General features: G+C 38.1%; 1 protein-coding gene across 2 annotated transcripts; it reads right to left on the bottom strand.

The window, feature by feature from the left end:
* Positions 1-350: 350 nt before the first annotated feature.
* On the bottom strand, positions 351-13,867 carry LOC113121093 (kinesin-1 heavy chain-like). 2 transcript variants are annotated; one of them, XM_026291343.1, is made up of 26 exons: positions 13,546-13,867; positions 10,063-10,150; positions 9,899-9,972; positions 9,454-9,558; positions 9,307-9,355; positions 9,088-9,143; positions 8,861-8,948; positions 8,599-8,723; positions 8,409-8,513; positions 7,310-7,455; positions 6,970-7,118; positions 6,127-6,335; positions 5,907-5,975; positions 5,619-5,825; positions 5,389-5,532; positions 4,485-4,670; positions 4,240-4,357; positions 4,076-4,131; positions 3,882-3,991; positions 3,607-3,708; positions 3,305-3,365; positions 3,126-3,197; positions 2,865-2,969; positions 2,413-2,629; positions 2,164-2,299; positions 351-1,910 (listed from the first exon to the last, which is right to left on the bottom strand). In XM_026291343.1, the coding sequence occupies exons 1-26, from the start codon at positions 13,669-13,671 to the stop codon at positions 1,907-1,909; spliced, it is 2,907 nt and encodes a 968-aa protein (XP_026147128.1). In that variant the 5' UTR covers positions 13,672-13,867; the 3' UTR covers positions 351-1,906. The 2 variants fall into 2 exon arrangements, with proteins under 2 accessions (XP_026147128.1, XP_026147121.1); XM_026291336.1 differs by having other exon boundaries at positions 4,485-4,673; positions 13,546-13,866.
* Between the last annotated feature and the right edge of the window lie 667 nt (positions 13,868-14,534).

The raw sequence follows: 14,534 nt of genomic DNA, 5'->3' as shown, positions 1-14,534 counted from the left end.
AGCTTAATCCTGGCATCCTCTACAAAGGACATAGAATAACTTTTTAAACTAATTTTTTCTCCATTTGTTTCTTATGTCATTTCATTGGTTGGAGCATAAGTTAAAATCCCACCCTTATAAATTAGTGACAATAACAATGCAACTGTTTACAAATATAACAAGTTTTTATATTTTAGTAATATACATTTTTAATGAAAAAAATGGCAGTTAAAATTCTGAATGGCAAAAAAAAAAAATCATTGTCATCTACATGATGAGCGTGATCATCATGTTGTAGTCTTAAATCCTGATGCAATCAAAATTATAAATTAACCCCCTCCCCACCGAAAAAACAAGAATGACCCATCATGTTTCAGAATATTGTTTTAATCACACATACTTGCATGCAGTTCATCCAGAAAGAAAGTGTCATCAGTAATTTCATCCCCTCTCACTCTTTTCCTTCAACCAGAATCTTCCAAAAACACCTTGTACTGTTGGAATGATCCAGCACCTCTGTCCACTGCTGAAATTCTCTGTCAACAAGTCATGGAGTTACTATTACACAGTAATAAAAAATTAGCTATTTTTTATTTTAAGTTTCATTAAACGTGTGGCATTCCCCCTGAACGTAAATTAATTATCCTTCATGCACTGAAAAGGGAAGAATTTAGTGCTAATAACACAACTGCGCTTTTAAATGGTCCTTGTGACGTCATTTAACGCTACAAAACACCCAGAAAGCGATACAGTTGAAAGTACAACTGAAGGTTGTCATGTCCTGTAATTCACAATTCATAAGCATTCCTTTAACAATATCAGGAGTGTAAAGTCTAAACAATAATATTAACGGCTATCTTGAATAATAATCTTCCAAATTAGCACGTGTCCTCCACACACACAAAATCTCATTTAAATTCAAATTAAGCAACAAATGTCTGCAAGTTATTAAAGTATGAAACAAGTCTGTGCACACAAATATTCTGCTAGACTGATTGGCTGATCAGTAACAGTGGCAGAGCAAGCAAGCAGTGATGTCACACATGGACTTCTACAGATACCAGAGTCCAAATACAAATTGATGTATTGGTGAGAATACAGGCAGAAAAAGTATGAATACACACAAGCAACCTAAATAAAGACATTAATGACTCTTAAAATAAGAATTTAGATATGCACAATGCAAACTTTGGGAAAAGCAGGACAGGACAGGACAACCTTCAACTGTTTAGCTAAAACAACAACAAGAACAAAACATTAGCCTTTGCAATCAGAAGTTCACATTGAGATGCTTCCAGCATTTAGCCTGCTGTGTAAGGCCTGGTTACTCATGTCTACAATCCTCTCCACCTTCCCCTTTAGAACCATTAGTTACTACAGAAAGTAAAACCCATTGGGTTTCAGAACTGAATCTGTTTAGAGTCCTTTCAAACAGCAATATCTGAGTTTGTAGTGATACAGGCGATCCGCTGCAGATTCAGGGATTTTTTCTGGTCAAGCTTGCTGCAGTCTAGACGCTGACCCGTATGAAGTCTAGCTGGGAGCGAGGTCTTTTGCACAGTTATCAGGCAGTAGTTGAATCACAGGTTACAGGTGTGCAGAGAGCAGCTGAAGGCTGATTAGAGCTGATTGCACTGGCTTCTGTGTCAACTGTTCACTTTGCTTGCATTTATTTCTTGATTTCTTTTTTATATATATCATGTTTAGTGCGAGTGTGAGGGTGCAATATTTATAAAATAATTTGCTTTGGAGAGAAAAGAAAAAAAAAAGATGGGGAGTGGAACTGTACAGCCATGAATATTTCCCTTCAGACGTCCTCCCATGTGCACCAGCAGGAGGGATTATATTAATGGAATGACAGATTTCCATGAAGACTTCCGTGTGTTCTTGCATCTTCGGTAGTGAGGGGAAAAAAAACAACTCATCTTCAGCTAAATAAAACAAAAAGAAATGGCAGTGAGAATGCAGGATACAAAACAGTTGTGTTTAATAAAACCAAAGGATTTTTATATTCCCATGAGTGGCCCATGATAATAATAATAACTGTAACTATTAGACACTGAAGTAAATTAACAAAATGGTCCAAAAACTAAATTTTTACACTAGAAGTGGGTCAGCAATTGTGCTCCCTTTATGGTCTTCCTTCAAACAAAAGCCAGATTCTTTACTAAAGACTGTGCAAACCTCTTCTCTAGTTTAGCGCCACCTCCTCTGATAGCCATAGGTTGGGTGTTCGGGTAGAGCGCGCCACCGCCTCCACGCAGCACGTTGGGGTGTGTAGGAGAAGCTACTGGTTGCTGACCAGGCCTGATGGGTTTAGCTACAAGCACAGGTAACAGGCAAAACATGAGAGAAAAGATCATGGACTTTCTTTCTTCTTCTCTTGTGTTCATTTGAATTAAGGTGACTGTGTTTGTGTAAGCGTTCAGTCACCTATCTGTGCGGAGTGTCCTCTGCGGGCCATGTTTTTGGCTCTCACTGCCTCTTTAATGCGGTCCACCTCTGTCTGGTAGCGCTTGCGGTCACGGGCCGAGTTCTCTTTGGCCTCTTTGAGAGCTGACTCTAGAGCCTTCACACGCTCCGCCGTCGCCCGCAGACGCTTCTCAAGTTTAGGAAGCTCACAGCGCAGGTCAGCATTATCACGCACCAGCTAAAGAACAAAGACACCAGTAAGAGAGACTATTTTTTAATATTCACCTTTGTTTCGTTGTCAAATACACAGTATTCTTTAATTAAATTATGCATGTTGTTTGGCACAATTTTAATTTTTTTATTTCCATGAAAATGCTTTGGCAATAAGAATCTGTCATGCTAATTAAACACACAACAATTGGCAATATAAAAAGTAAGAGGAAAAAAGTTTAAGAGAACTGGTTTGGATTTACCTGCTTGTGGACCTTGGTGAGTTGTTCTAGATTGTTCTCCAGGAAAGAGATCTTTTGCTTCTGAGCAGCACTGCCACCAGTTTCATCGGAGTCCATCTCTGCACTCTACACCCAGATGAAAAAAAAACAACAAATGCCCTTTATTTAAATACCCACAAAGTCAACTGCTTAGAAAGAAAGCATACGGCTTCATACTGACCTAAATGGCTGAATTAAGTTTGCATTCACAGAACAAGACAAAAAAAGAGAGATGACTCCTACCTTCTTCACACGAGTCGCCAGATCCTGAACAAACAATTTCCTGAGGTTGTGGAGAGTCTGCAGCTCTTTGGCCTAAAGTAGGTGAGAAATAACAGCATTTGAAAACACACACTGCATGATGTGAATAAAACTGTCGTCTTGAGTCGCCCTCTAGTGCTGAGAGGAGGAAGTGCACTCACCACAGTCTCCTCCAAGCCTTTCAGATCCTGTCTGGCCTGTTCTCTGCGGTCCTGCATCAAACTGTAACGTGCACACAGATCCATTAAAACAGTTCATCACTAAACACATGCAATCCATGGACATCTGTCATTTATTACACATTTAATATGCAGGTGTGTATTTATGCCTCACGCAAAATTGCTCAGCTCTTTAGATGACCAACAGAAACCAGGGAAATTTGGGTTTCATAAAGAGATTCATAAACGGTTTTGTCAGTTCAGCTGCTACAAGAAGGGAGATGATTGGACTGTGCATTACATACGTGAGCTCGTGTAGTTTGCGGCTCTTCTCCTGATCAGTGGATTTGAGTTTCTCATGTTCTACTCTCAATCGCTCCTGCTCCAACAAGATCTTCTGATTCAGACTGGAGAGAAAGAAATAATTTATTAGCTATTGGTGTATTATAATTAATACTGCTGCGAATCAAGAACTGCAAGTCTTAAGTTTAACTTTGATGGGAATCAGTGTACATTTATACACTTTAGTTCAGTTTCTGACTGAAACTGCTTTATGTCAACTGAAATGTGTGTATCGTACTCTTGTAGCTCTGTTATGAGTTTCTCTTTGGTTTCCAGTTCGTCTCTCAGGCTGCTGATCTGTTTCTGATGGGCTTCCCTGTGACTGTGGATCTGCTTCTCAACCGCCTCCTAAACACACAAACATTCACTCGCATCCAGAAATTGAACAAGCCCATTTGTATGTATGCATGTGTGTGTGTGCACATTTCTTACCTTCACCTCATTGGCACTCTGAATCTCACTCTCTTTCTCCATTGCGTGGACTTTCTCTGTTGCCACAAACACAAACCAAACATTGTAAACAGAAACAACTACTGTATTATTTTGAAATGGTGTATGTAAATGCTCAATGTTTCTGAATATGATCCTGTGTGTACCCTGAGCACTGATTTTGACCAGCTCCTCATTGAGAGAGTCCACATCCTCCTCAAGCTGTCTCTTCTTCTGCTCCACATTATGCAGATACTCCGTCAAAGATTTAATTTTCGCCTCATGCTGCAAAACAAATATTCATTTGTTGATATCAAATATCTATTTATTCATATCATCATTGGTTTAGTAGACTATAGTGCAGAGTTTGCCATGTAAGAAAGTTTCAGGAGGCAAGAGCGTAAAACCGTACCTGGGAGATGAGTAACTGGCATGCTGCAAGCTCCTTCTCAGTTTCATCCATCTTTTTGTTGCCCTCAGACTGAGTGTTTTCCAACTGCTTGCAACGTTTGACCATCGACTTGACTTCTGACTTCATCTTACTGATGTAGAGTCTGGCTACAGTGAACTCTTCGTCTATAAGACCACTGCCTTCATGCTGCTACAGAGAGAGAGACTTCTCAGTATCACTCAGTTTTAATTGTTTAATGTTCCCTTTCGACTTTTTTTTTCTTTTTTGACTTAGCATTTAAATTTCATACACAAATCGATTAGTTGATTAAGCTGCAGTAGTTAACTTTTGTAAAAATATTTTTTTTTACATATTTGTTAAACCTGTCATTATGTCCTGACAGTAGAATATGAGACAGATAATCTGTGAAAAAAATCAAGCTCCTCTGGCTCCTCCCATTTGCAGTTATGGACCACTCCCGGTAAGAAACAACCAATCAGAGCTGCGGTCCGTAACTTTGTTTGTGTTCAAAATGTAGAAAAATTTATATAATAAGCGAGTACACCATGAATCCATTTTCCAAACCGTGTTTTTAGCTTGTCCTGAATCACTAGGGTACATCTATAATAAGTGTTTATATTCGGACTATTTTAGATTGCTTCGGGGGTACCGCGGCGGAGTAACGCAGTACCTTTGTGATTCTTCATAGACATAAACAGAGAGAAGTAGTTCCGGCTACGATGTTCTTCCGCAAGACGCAAGCAGTTCTGTTTATTAACCGCTAGAGCATCAAAAGTTACCGACTGCAGCTTTAAAGATACTAAAGGAGCTAATCAATAAAAGGTGAAGTGCTTAAATGTATGTTAAAATCTATTAATATATTTGTATTTACACTTTATAGACACACTTTATGTCTGTCACTCACCTTGATATCATTGTTGCCCACAGCAATGCCAATCTCAGTCAGATCTTTGAGCAGTGAGGACATCATCTCAGTCACTCTCTTCTTCTGGTGATTGGCCATCTCTTTCAGCTTCTGCAGCTCTGAGTCTATAGACGCTAGGATACTCTGGAATGTTTTTAAGTCGAGGTTCAGTGTCATTACTGTCACAGCAGGCAAAATACTTGTATATAATTAGCCATTCTGGTACTTACAGATTTCTGACCAAGCTCTTCGCTGAGGGCTTCAAACTCCTTGGTTTTGTCCTCCACCTCCTGACTTTTCTGGTCGTAGTTGACAGCGAGCTCCTCCAGGGCCTGCAGCACCTCCTTCACCTCCTCTTTAGAGGCATCGTTCTCCAGCTGTAAACGAGTCAGCTCTGACTGCAGGTTATCATGGTCTCTTCGTGACGAGGCCAGCAACTGCAAAACATACCCAAGCATGAATATACAATGTTTACACTTTTACTCCTATTTCGCATGTGCACCCGAGAGTTCACCAACCTCTTCCTGGTCCAACATCTGCTGCTTGAGCTTCTCCACCAGCTGAGACTGCTGATTAATCTCTTCATCCTGGAGAGAGATGAGACGCAAAACACAAGCTCAGTCACCTTCTTTAGAAAGGAAAAAAACCACCATGCTTTTATTCTGTGACTGTAGCAGCTAGGGTGTTTTTGAGAATATATTTATTAAAGAAATTGTGAGTGTAGGAGTATGTGTGTACCTTGTCGTCAAGCTGCTTGTAAAGTTTAGTGAGTTCAACCTCACATTTTTCCTTCTCAACATCGTTGAGTCGGGTCCCGAGCATCCCTGGAGCGGGCGGCATGCTTGGTGTGGATGCAAATTTATCATTGTTGATTGTGTTATCCAGCGCCAACACTTCAGCATTCATCTTCTCCTTATCAAACTGCTCCTCTGCAGGGACCGTTTCACCTGCGGGACACCAACAGAGAACTCTGAAGAAATGCAAAAGTGTACTTTCAAAAGTTTAAACCTACCGTATTTTCCGGACTATAAGTCGCACTTTTTTTCATAGTTTGGCTCCTGCGACTTATAGTCAGGTGCGACCTATTTATCAAAATTAATTTGACATGCCTGAACCAAGAGAAATGAAATAAGAGACATGAACCAAGAGAAAACATTACCGTCTCCAGCCACGAGAGGGCGCTCTATGCTCCTGTAGTCAACCACTGAGAAGCATAGAGCGCCCTCTCGCGGCTGTAGACGGTAATGTTTTCTCTTGGTTCTTGGTTTTAAATAAATGTGACTTACACTCCAGTGCGACTTGTATGTTTTTTTTCCCTCATCATGACGTATTTTTTGACTGATGTGACTTATACTCAGGTGCGACTTATAGTCCGAAAAATACGGTAATTAAAATATTATAAAATGTTAAAGAAAAGTTATGACGTACAATGAAACATATCGATCACTTAAGATACAAAAATGCAAAACAGATCATTTCAAATGTGGTTTCAGACAGCAGTGCAAAGTTTTGAATGCATTGAGAACAAACTGTATCACAATATTATAATAACATGCATAAGAATCATAATGTGTGTCTGACCATTTCTCCAGCGGTTGAGTTCGTTCTCCAGCCATGTGATAGTGTTTCGAAAACTCTTGTTTCGTTCTTTCTCTCTCTCATATTTCTTCTTCCATTGCTCTGCTGTCAGCTCTACATTCAAGCTCACTGTGTTCTTAATCGTCTTGGCTCTGCAAACACAAACCCAGTCACAGCTGTAAACTGGTGTCTCTCTCTTCACACAGTCTTCACATAAATACATAGAGCTGTAATTATTCTTTCATAAATGCATAACAAACAAGCGAGACCAGAGACACCTTTATTATGAATGATGAGAACAGACAAAGCGAAAGAGCTGAAAAGCATGAATGTGTCTCCTCACCTCTGTCCGAACATAAGGGTGGATTTGGTCTCGGCCTCGTTGTATGAGGAAGGAGAACAGCAGATGACGATGGTGGTCCTGCAGTTTCCACCCAGAGAATCCTGCAAGATCCTTGTCATTTTACTGTCTCTGTATGGAACGTATGTCTGAGAAAGAAAGAAAGCGAGATTCAGGATAAAATTAGATCAGATATTAATAAAGCAGATTTAAATGTATAATGAAGTTCCATGATGAAGTAAATGTTAATGAAGTCCCATGACCCTAACTGAGAGGGAAAACAACAACATTTGTTCAAATCTTTACTTTGTTTTCGTGTGGAAATCGGTCCTGCTTCTGAGGAGAACGAACACAAGGACTGTGGTGTACAATTAAAATCATATTATTTTAATTGTAATTGAATTCTTTCTTGTGTTTTTTAAAGGTGCAATGTGTAATATTTACCATGGTCTATTTACAGAAATGAAATATAAATAACTATGTTCTCAGAGGTGTATAAAGACCTTTCTTAATGAGCCGTTATTTTATTACATAAGATTGAGCTATTTCTATCTACATACACCGCGGTTTCCCTTTCACGGAAGACGCCATCATGTTTGTACAGTAGCCCTACATGGACAAACTGCTCTAGAGAGCGAGTTTAGACACTTTGTTGTTTTTGCGTATAAAACACTGACACAATGATGAACAAGTACATTAACATTCGCAATAACATTGATTGTTCTCTGCAACATACTACGATATGAAAGTACAGGAATTTTCACCAGGTTACTTGTAGAGATATAATAAGAAAGAATGAGACATAGTTAGTGGGGTGATTTTGTAGGGGACTGCATACATAGAAGAAACAAAAAGAAAAAAGTAAAATATTGTGCATTCTGCTGCTTTAATTGAGGCAGTTTAGCCCTATTTAGCCCCGTTTCAACCGAAACTGAAAATTAACTAATTATACTCTATTATTTTAAATTATCTTAAATTATACATTCATTATGTTACATTATATTGTCCTTTGGTTATGCACAAGTAGCATTATTGGTCATAGCGATAAAGAACAGCAAAACTGAAATGGACATGCGTGTGAGAATATGTGTGTGTGACTCACCGAGCCCTCGGCTAAGGCCGATATCACATTGCCCAGCGATGACAGAGACTTGTTGATATTTTTGGCTTCATCTAGTACAGCGCCTTCAGCTCCTGTTTTACTGACCTGTGAGAGCACACAAACGTTTAACACACTCAGCTCATGTTTTACTGCACTACAAGACCAGTATCACACACACACACACACACACCTTCTCGCTGCCTGCCAAGTCGACCAGGTAGAGTTTTCCACTCAGCTTCTGTTCTGTCTGTGTGTTCTCCTGCTTCACATTGATCAGGAAGATACTGTGACTCCTGGAGCTGTGTTCATTCATGTCTGAAACACACAAAGACATTATTAACAATAAACCCACAGAACATTGTTTACAAGCACCAGCTCAAATGAAGGATGCAGATGTTACAGTTTCCTCATAGGATCTGGTTTAGTCTGTTTCTGGAAAGGAGCATTCATACTTGTCACAGCTACATGTCTGTTGGATTTGCCCTCGTCAATAGTGTCCATCACCTCCTCTGGACTGCAAACAAATCGCTCAGTGCAGCCCTAAAACCAGGAAGACACACAATTATAATAAACACCTTACATTCTTTAAAGATCAGTGCTAACTGCCACTTTGTTTTTTAATGGGACACTCTTGAACATTGGTGACAGAGTGATGGGACATCAGGTTTCAGGAACTCACCTTGACATAAGGAACCCTGTTTTTGTCTTCATGTACAGATAAATTAGTCTTTGAAACTACAAGACAACGACAGGGAGAGAGAGAAAGACATTACGTCACAACAAGAGCAGCTTTATAGTTCTACTACCTTTGAATTTTAATTAATCTTAAAAGCATTTCTAATTATGTTCAGATCAAGCGGCTAGCAAATGTGAGGCTTTAAACAGCCACCACACTCACCATCCAACAGATCCCGAATCTTATCCAGATAAATCTCAAAATATGACACCTGCCAAAAAGCAATAACACCATCAAGAGAGCAGATAGCAATATGTCAAGCTGTTAAAGAATAAGAAAGACAATTCGTGAGTTTAGGTAATGTCTTACTTTAATGTGGAACTCCAGGTTTTCATCCATAGAGTAGATGTAGTTAAAGATGTCCTGCACTATTCTGGGAATGATTCCCATTCCATCTGTGTCATGAAGATTTCCCTAAAACACAACCATAAATATCTCATTCATTAAAGCAGAATAAACGTTGTGAAAAGACACCTGTTTGCTTCATGACATTGTTCACACTACAGCTCTAGAGTTTGGTCAGTAAAATGTATTCTAAATATAAATATTTATTCTAGTTATATATGTATATCTAGTAAAATATACAGAACCAGTCTATGCTTACCAAGGTTTTATTTATTTTCTCAAAATATACAGTCAAAAACTGTAATACTGTACATACTGACACATTAACTCAATAGACATCCCATACATAAGGTATGGGGAAAATATTGATATTTGCATGCGATTATGTAAAACTGTATTTCTCGCTCACCTCCATTGTGTGTGTTTTGCCGGAGGATGTCTGACCATAGGCAAAAATGGTTCCATTATAGCCACCAAGTACATCTGTGGGAACATGATCACGCTCAAAACCTATTCCACGGTCTGCATTTTGCTTTAATTCAGAGGTCTATCAAGTGACCTTCCAGCTTTTACCTTTGACAATCTGTTGAGCGCAGGCCGTGTACACTTGCTCCTGAGTCGTGTTGGACTGGAAAACTCTGTCAAACACGTACGGTTTACCCTGGCGAGAAAAGACAAATAAATATCAAATCAAGGGCATTTAGGAAAAGTGCCATTAGATCATTGAACATGTTTTTTAGGATTTCAAAAGTTACTGTGACAAAACAGACAACAGCCTAAATTGTTGCAGAATAAACCGCTTGGATTGATTGATTGGCTGACAAGAAGTGAAAGAGTGAAGATTTATTTTGTACAATAAATTCAAATGACATACTACTGTATCAAAGGAACTCAAACCATTCATTTATTGGCTTCTAATTTTAACACGGCTCCACTGTAGTGTAATCATCAACCTTTGTGTTTTGTACATGGTTTTGGTAGACAGTTTTGGCAATTCTCAACATAAGTCACAAACTACAACTTAAAGCAAATCCTACTGCACCATATATATGCGGCTACAAAAAATATATTATACTATTATTGCATAACAATATTGAATACTATTAATAAAATAATAGTACTTTTAATATATTTAATAAGTTACTATTACTAAAACTTGGTATTTAGGTTTGCTGGGATTAAAACTCTTGAATGGACCAAAATAAAATATCCCTAAGAATGTCAGTCGTTCAATGTTCATTTGATTACATTTATTTATTAAGCAGATGCTTTTATCCAAAGGAACTTACAAATGACGCCAAATGAAAGGAAAATTCAAGTGATTTATCTTATGGCTAAGGCTGTTTACATAAACTTAAATGAAATTTTAAAAAAGCAAAAAGCAACTATTCTCCTATCAAACTGGTTGCCAGTAGCCAGGACAACTTTTTATGTTTACAGACGTGACATTATGACGCAGTGCCATGCTCGCATTTCCCGCGAAAACCTACCCGAACCACTCAAATTAGAAAACAAAACATTATTATAAATTAACCATTGTGAATCGGGCTAAAGTAAGGTGATAGTTTCTAACACTTATGTACATTTTCCAGTTAGGGTGACAGTATCTTAATGGTTAATGTTCTGTGCTGCCAACAAAATACTGCAGATTCAGCTTCTGGTAAAGTGCAAAGTGACCAAGAAAAGCTGCCAACTCCTTAGCTGCAAACTATAAGCTTTTCCATTGAGTTTGCTGAAGGGAAGACAATTCATTGTTTTATAATATAACACTGTATCAGAGACTTCTGATTAATTTATACACATATAACCAAATATGCATCACAAAGGCATAGACATAAAATGACTTAAGAGCCTTATTCAGGGGCAAAAAGAAAAGTCAGGGCTAGTAATGAAACAAATAAGCACCGACCACACTCCTTTACTGTGACAAGTAGCAGCCTACCCAATTGTTTAATCATCAGTTAATGACAGATTCACTTATTCATATTCAGAGAAAAAAAAAAAAGTTGATGAATACTTTATCAACTAAATTAAGGCTAGCCTAAACAAAGATGTAAACCTCTGTGGAAAAAGCCTACAGTTCAGCATTATTATTAAATGTAATGTTTAACAGCTTTTCACGAGCATGCTACTGGTTTACAGTCTGTAAAATGTTTCTGCTGTGGCTGCAAGTTTCTAAAATGTGCAGATTTTGAATACTGACAAAGGAGTCAGTGGGGGAACTGCCACTAAACACGTTCAATAATACATGTTCCTGTACTCATTCAGTTTAACAGCAACCTGATTGTAATGCACAATAATGACACCATAATAAAGTAATAATACAACAATTTATTAAATAAACAGTATTATTAACAAAACTATTTATATGATTAATGCAATTGATAAAAACTGCTTTATCTAATATAAGTACTGTTGCACACATATTTACAGATTTGTATTATTAACTGATAGTGAAATAGAAAAGTGACAAATATCTGTGAAACAGATTCTCAATTTCAATCTACAATGCACATCATGATGTGTGTGTGTACTCTTATGCTTGGCCTGAACACAACACTGATACAAAACCAAGGCCAGTCTCAAGTGAGAAAAGAAAAATTTCCCAGATTTCTAATTGAGGCACTTTCTTACCTAACTATTTTCTCATCTCACTCAGACACACAGAGTCCCAGGGGCTGCGCAGGGTGGAGCGTTCTCTATTTCCAAAGCATTATCTCACCTTCCTCCTAGTGCTCACACACACACTATTTTCCCTTTTTTATTTACAATTACTGTGGATTAGCCTGAAGGAGTCTCCAGTTCCTGGGCATTCTCTCACGTTATCTTTACACACACACAAGAGGACCATTAAGAGAGCTAGGACTGAACAAAAACAAACATATCGTTTCAAAGCCGGTCTTTCAGGAACGTTCACGCACTGTAAGCAGACAGGAATATCTGACCCTTAACAACATAATAAAAGATCTGTGAAATTAAAGAGGACGTACAAGAACAACTGCTCTGTGAAATAATCATTATTTACATTAAAAGGGATGGTGGTCACCTGTATGATTCAGCTTGCCACATGACATGTTTGTTTTCCAATGTCATTCATCATGCCATAGATAAGTTAAGTTTATGACTTATAGACGGTCATGTTTGAACTGGGTTTAAAGATAATCAAAGCACAATGACAACGATTCATTAATTCCCCACCCACAAATGCACATAGATCTCAGTACAACTCTTGAGTTTCTGCACATATGGATCACACCAGGATCATCAGCATTTCTAATTGGTTCTTTTAAATGTGTTACATTCAGGTTTTTGGTTCAGTAGAAGCCTAGTTATATATTAACAGGTATATGTGCTAGAAAAAGAGGTTTGACCAAGCTTCTGTTTCCATTTTACAACCTCGTGTCCAGTTACACCTGTCATTCACACCCTTTTTTTATGTGACTGCTGATGTTATAAAGAGCAGGAGTTTTCAAACAAACTTTATTATTATTTAAAACAGCTACATTTTAGTAAGAGAGACCTAAGCGATGGGAACAGATTTGGTGGTCCTTGATATCAAAACGTTTGAAAACATTCCTGATCAAGAATTTCCTTCAGTATTTGCAAACGCCCACAAATACGGACCGTTTCCTTCTCATTCAAAATATATCCACACCCAAACTTACAATTACAGTTATAAAATAATAAAATAAACCTACAATGTGCGACCACTACATATAGTAAATAAATAAAATAAGTTTTCGCTGTTCTGAAATTGTAAAACTAACAGTTTCCGCGTTCAATGTATAAGGCTGGCTAACAAGGTTAGCATGAAGCTCATGAGGAAACGACATTGAAATGAACTAAATTAACATTTATATCTGAATAAAACTGTCATTTTCGAGTGTCACCGGCCAGATGCAGAGACTAGTGTCGGTGTCAAATATTTAGAATATCAGGTCGTGAAAAGTTCTGGTTCTGCTGGACTGCGGTCATTAGCATTAGCCGCTCGCGCGAGATCAATCGAGACAAAAAAAAAACCGATACAAAATAACTCCGTCCCAAAATATCACTCACCCCGATCACGATGCTCTCCTCTCCTTGAAATTTGGCTATGTATTTGTCCCCCCTCGTCACCTCCGAGCTATTCAATGGCCTGAAACGGCACATAACTTTAATGGTGCACTCCGCCGGGTCCGCCATCTTCCCCCGGTTCCCGAATCACAAGAGCACCGGCCAGAACACACGCATACACACGTATACAGACACGGCCAGATGGGTGGGGACACCGCCTAGCTCCAAAGTCCCGGCCTGGGTTGTTTTTCTTCCCGGCCCGTGTGACTACAGAAAGAGCCGCGTTGGAGGATCACCCAACCTCCGGCTCGATGACGTCACTTCGCACTCTTCACCGTCACGGAGATTAACAGAAGACTCACGTCAGAGATTTTTGCACATCACTAATTTATATGATTGCCCTATATCCACGCAATTTTTGTTCTACCTTGGCTCCTAAATATTCGATTCTGCCAATGTTACTTATTCTTACAGGCTAAAAGACATTGTTTTTTTTTATTATATTGATGATTATAATAGACAACTTCAGTACGTTGTTAATTTCTTTATATGTCAAATTCTTTAATCATAAACAAAAGTTTGCAGATAATATTCCATCCTATCACCAATTTTAAAACTGAATTAATATCACTTCTTAAATCCCTTGATTAAATAACAAAAAATCCATAAGATTTATAAGATTTTATGAAGAAATGTTTAAAGAAAATACATTTAAAAGCTTTTCCTGTATATAATGTTTGTACTGTATATCAATTATGGTAGTGTATCCATTCTTGTGTCTCCTTGACTTGTCATCTGTTGTTTTTCATAGTTTTTTTTTCTTGTATAATTCTTGTTTTTCTCTTTGTTTTATTATATGTATTTGTATGCAATTCATTGACAATGTTCTTGTGTTGTTATTGCGCATTAATACAACAAGAGAGAGAGATTAACAGAACAATGAGGACAAAATGATAGATTATTATGAAGTAAACAAAAAAAAATGACTGTCT

This window comes from Carassius auratus, chromosome 2 (genome assembly GCF_003368295.1).
Source record: "Carassius auratus strain Wakin chromosome 2, ASM336829v1, whole genome shotgun sequence".
Classification (NCBI taxonomy): domain Eukaryota; kingdom Metazoa; phylum Chordata; class Actinopteri; order Cypriniformes; family Cyprinidae; genus Carassius; species Carassius auratus.
This window is presented reverse-complemented; position numbering and strand designations above follow the sequence as displayed.

Coding starts and splice junctions, on each gene's coding strand:
- LOC113121093 (XM_026291336.1), bottom strand. CDS start 13,671: ATGGCGGACCCGGCGGAGTGCACCATTAAAGTTATGTGCCGTTTCAGG. Junction 8,514..8,598: donor ACTTGGCAGGCAGCGAGAAG/GTGTGTGTGTGT, acceptor GTGCTCTCACAG/GTCAGTAAAACAGGAGCTGA. Junction 4,358..4,484: donor GCCAGTTACTCATCTCCCAG/GTACGGTTTTAC, acceptor TTTGTTTTGCAG/CATGAGGCGAAAATTAAATC.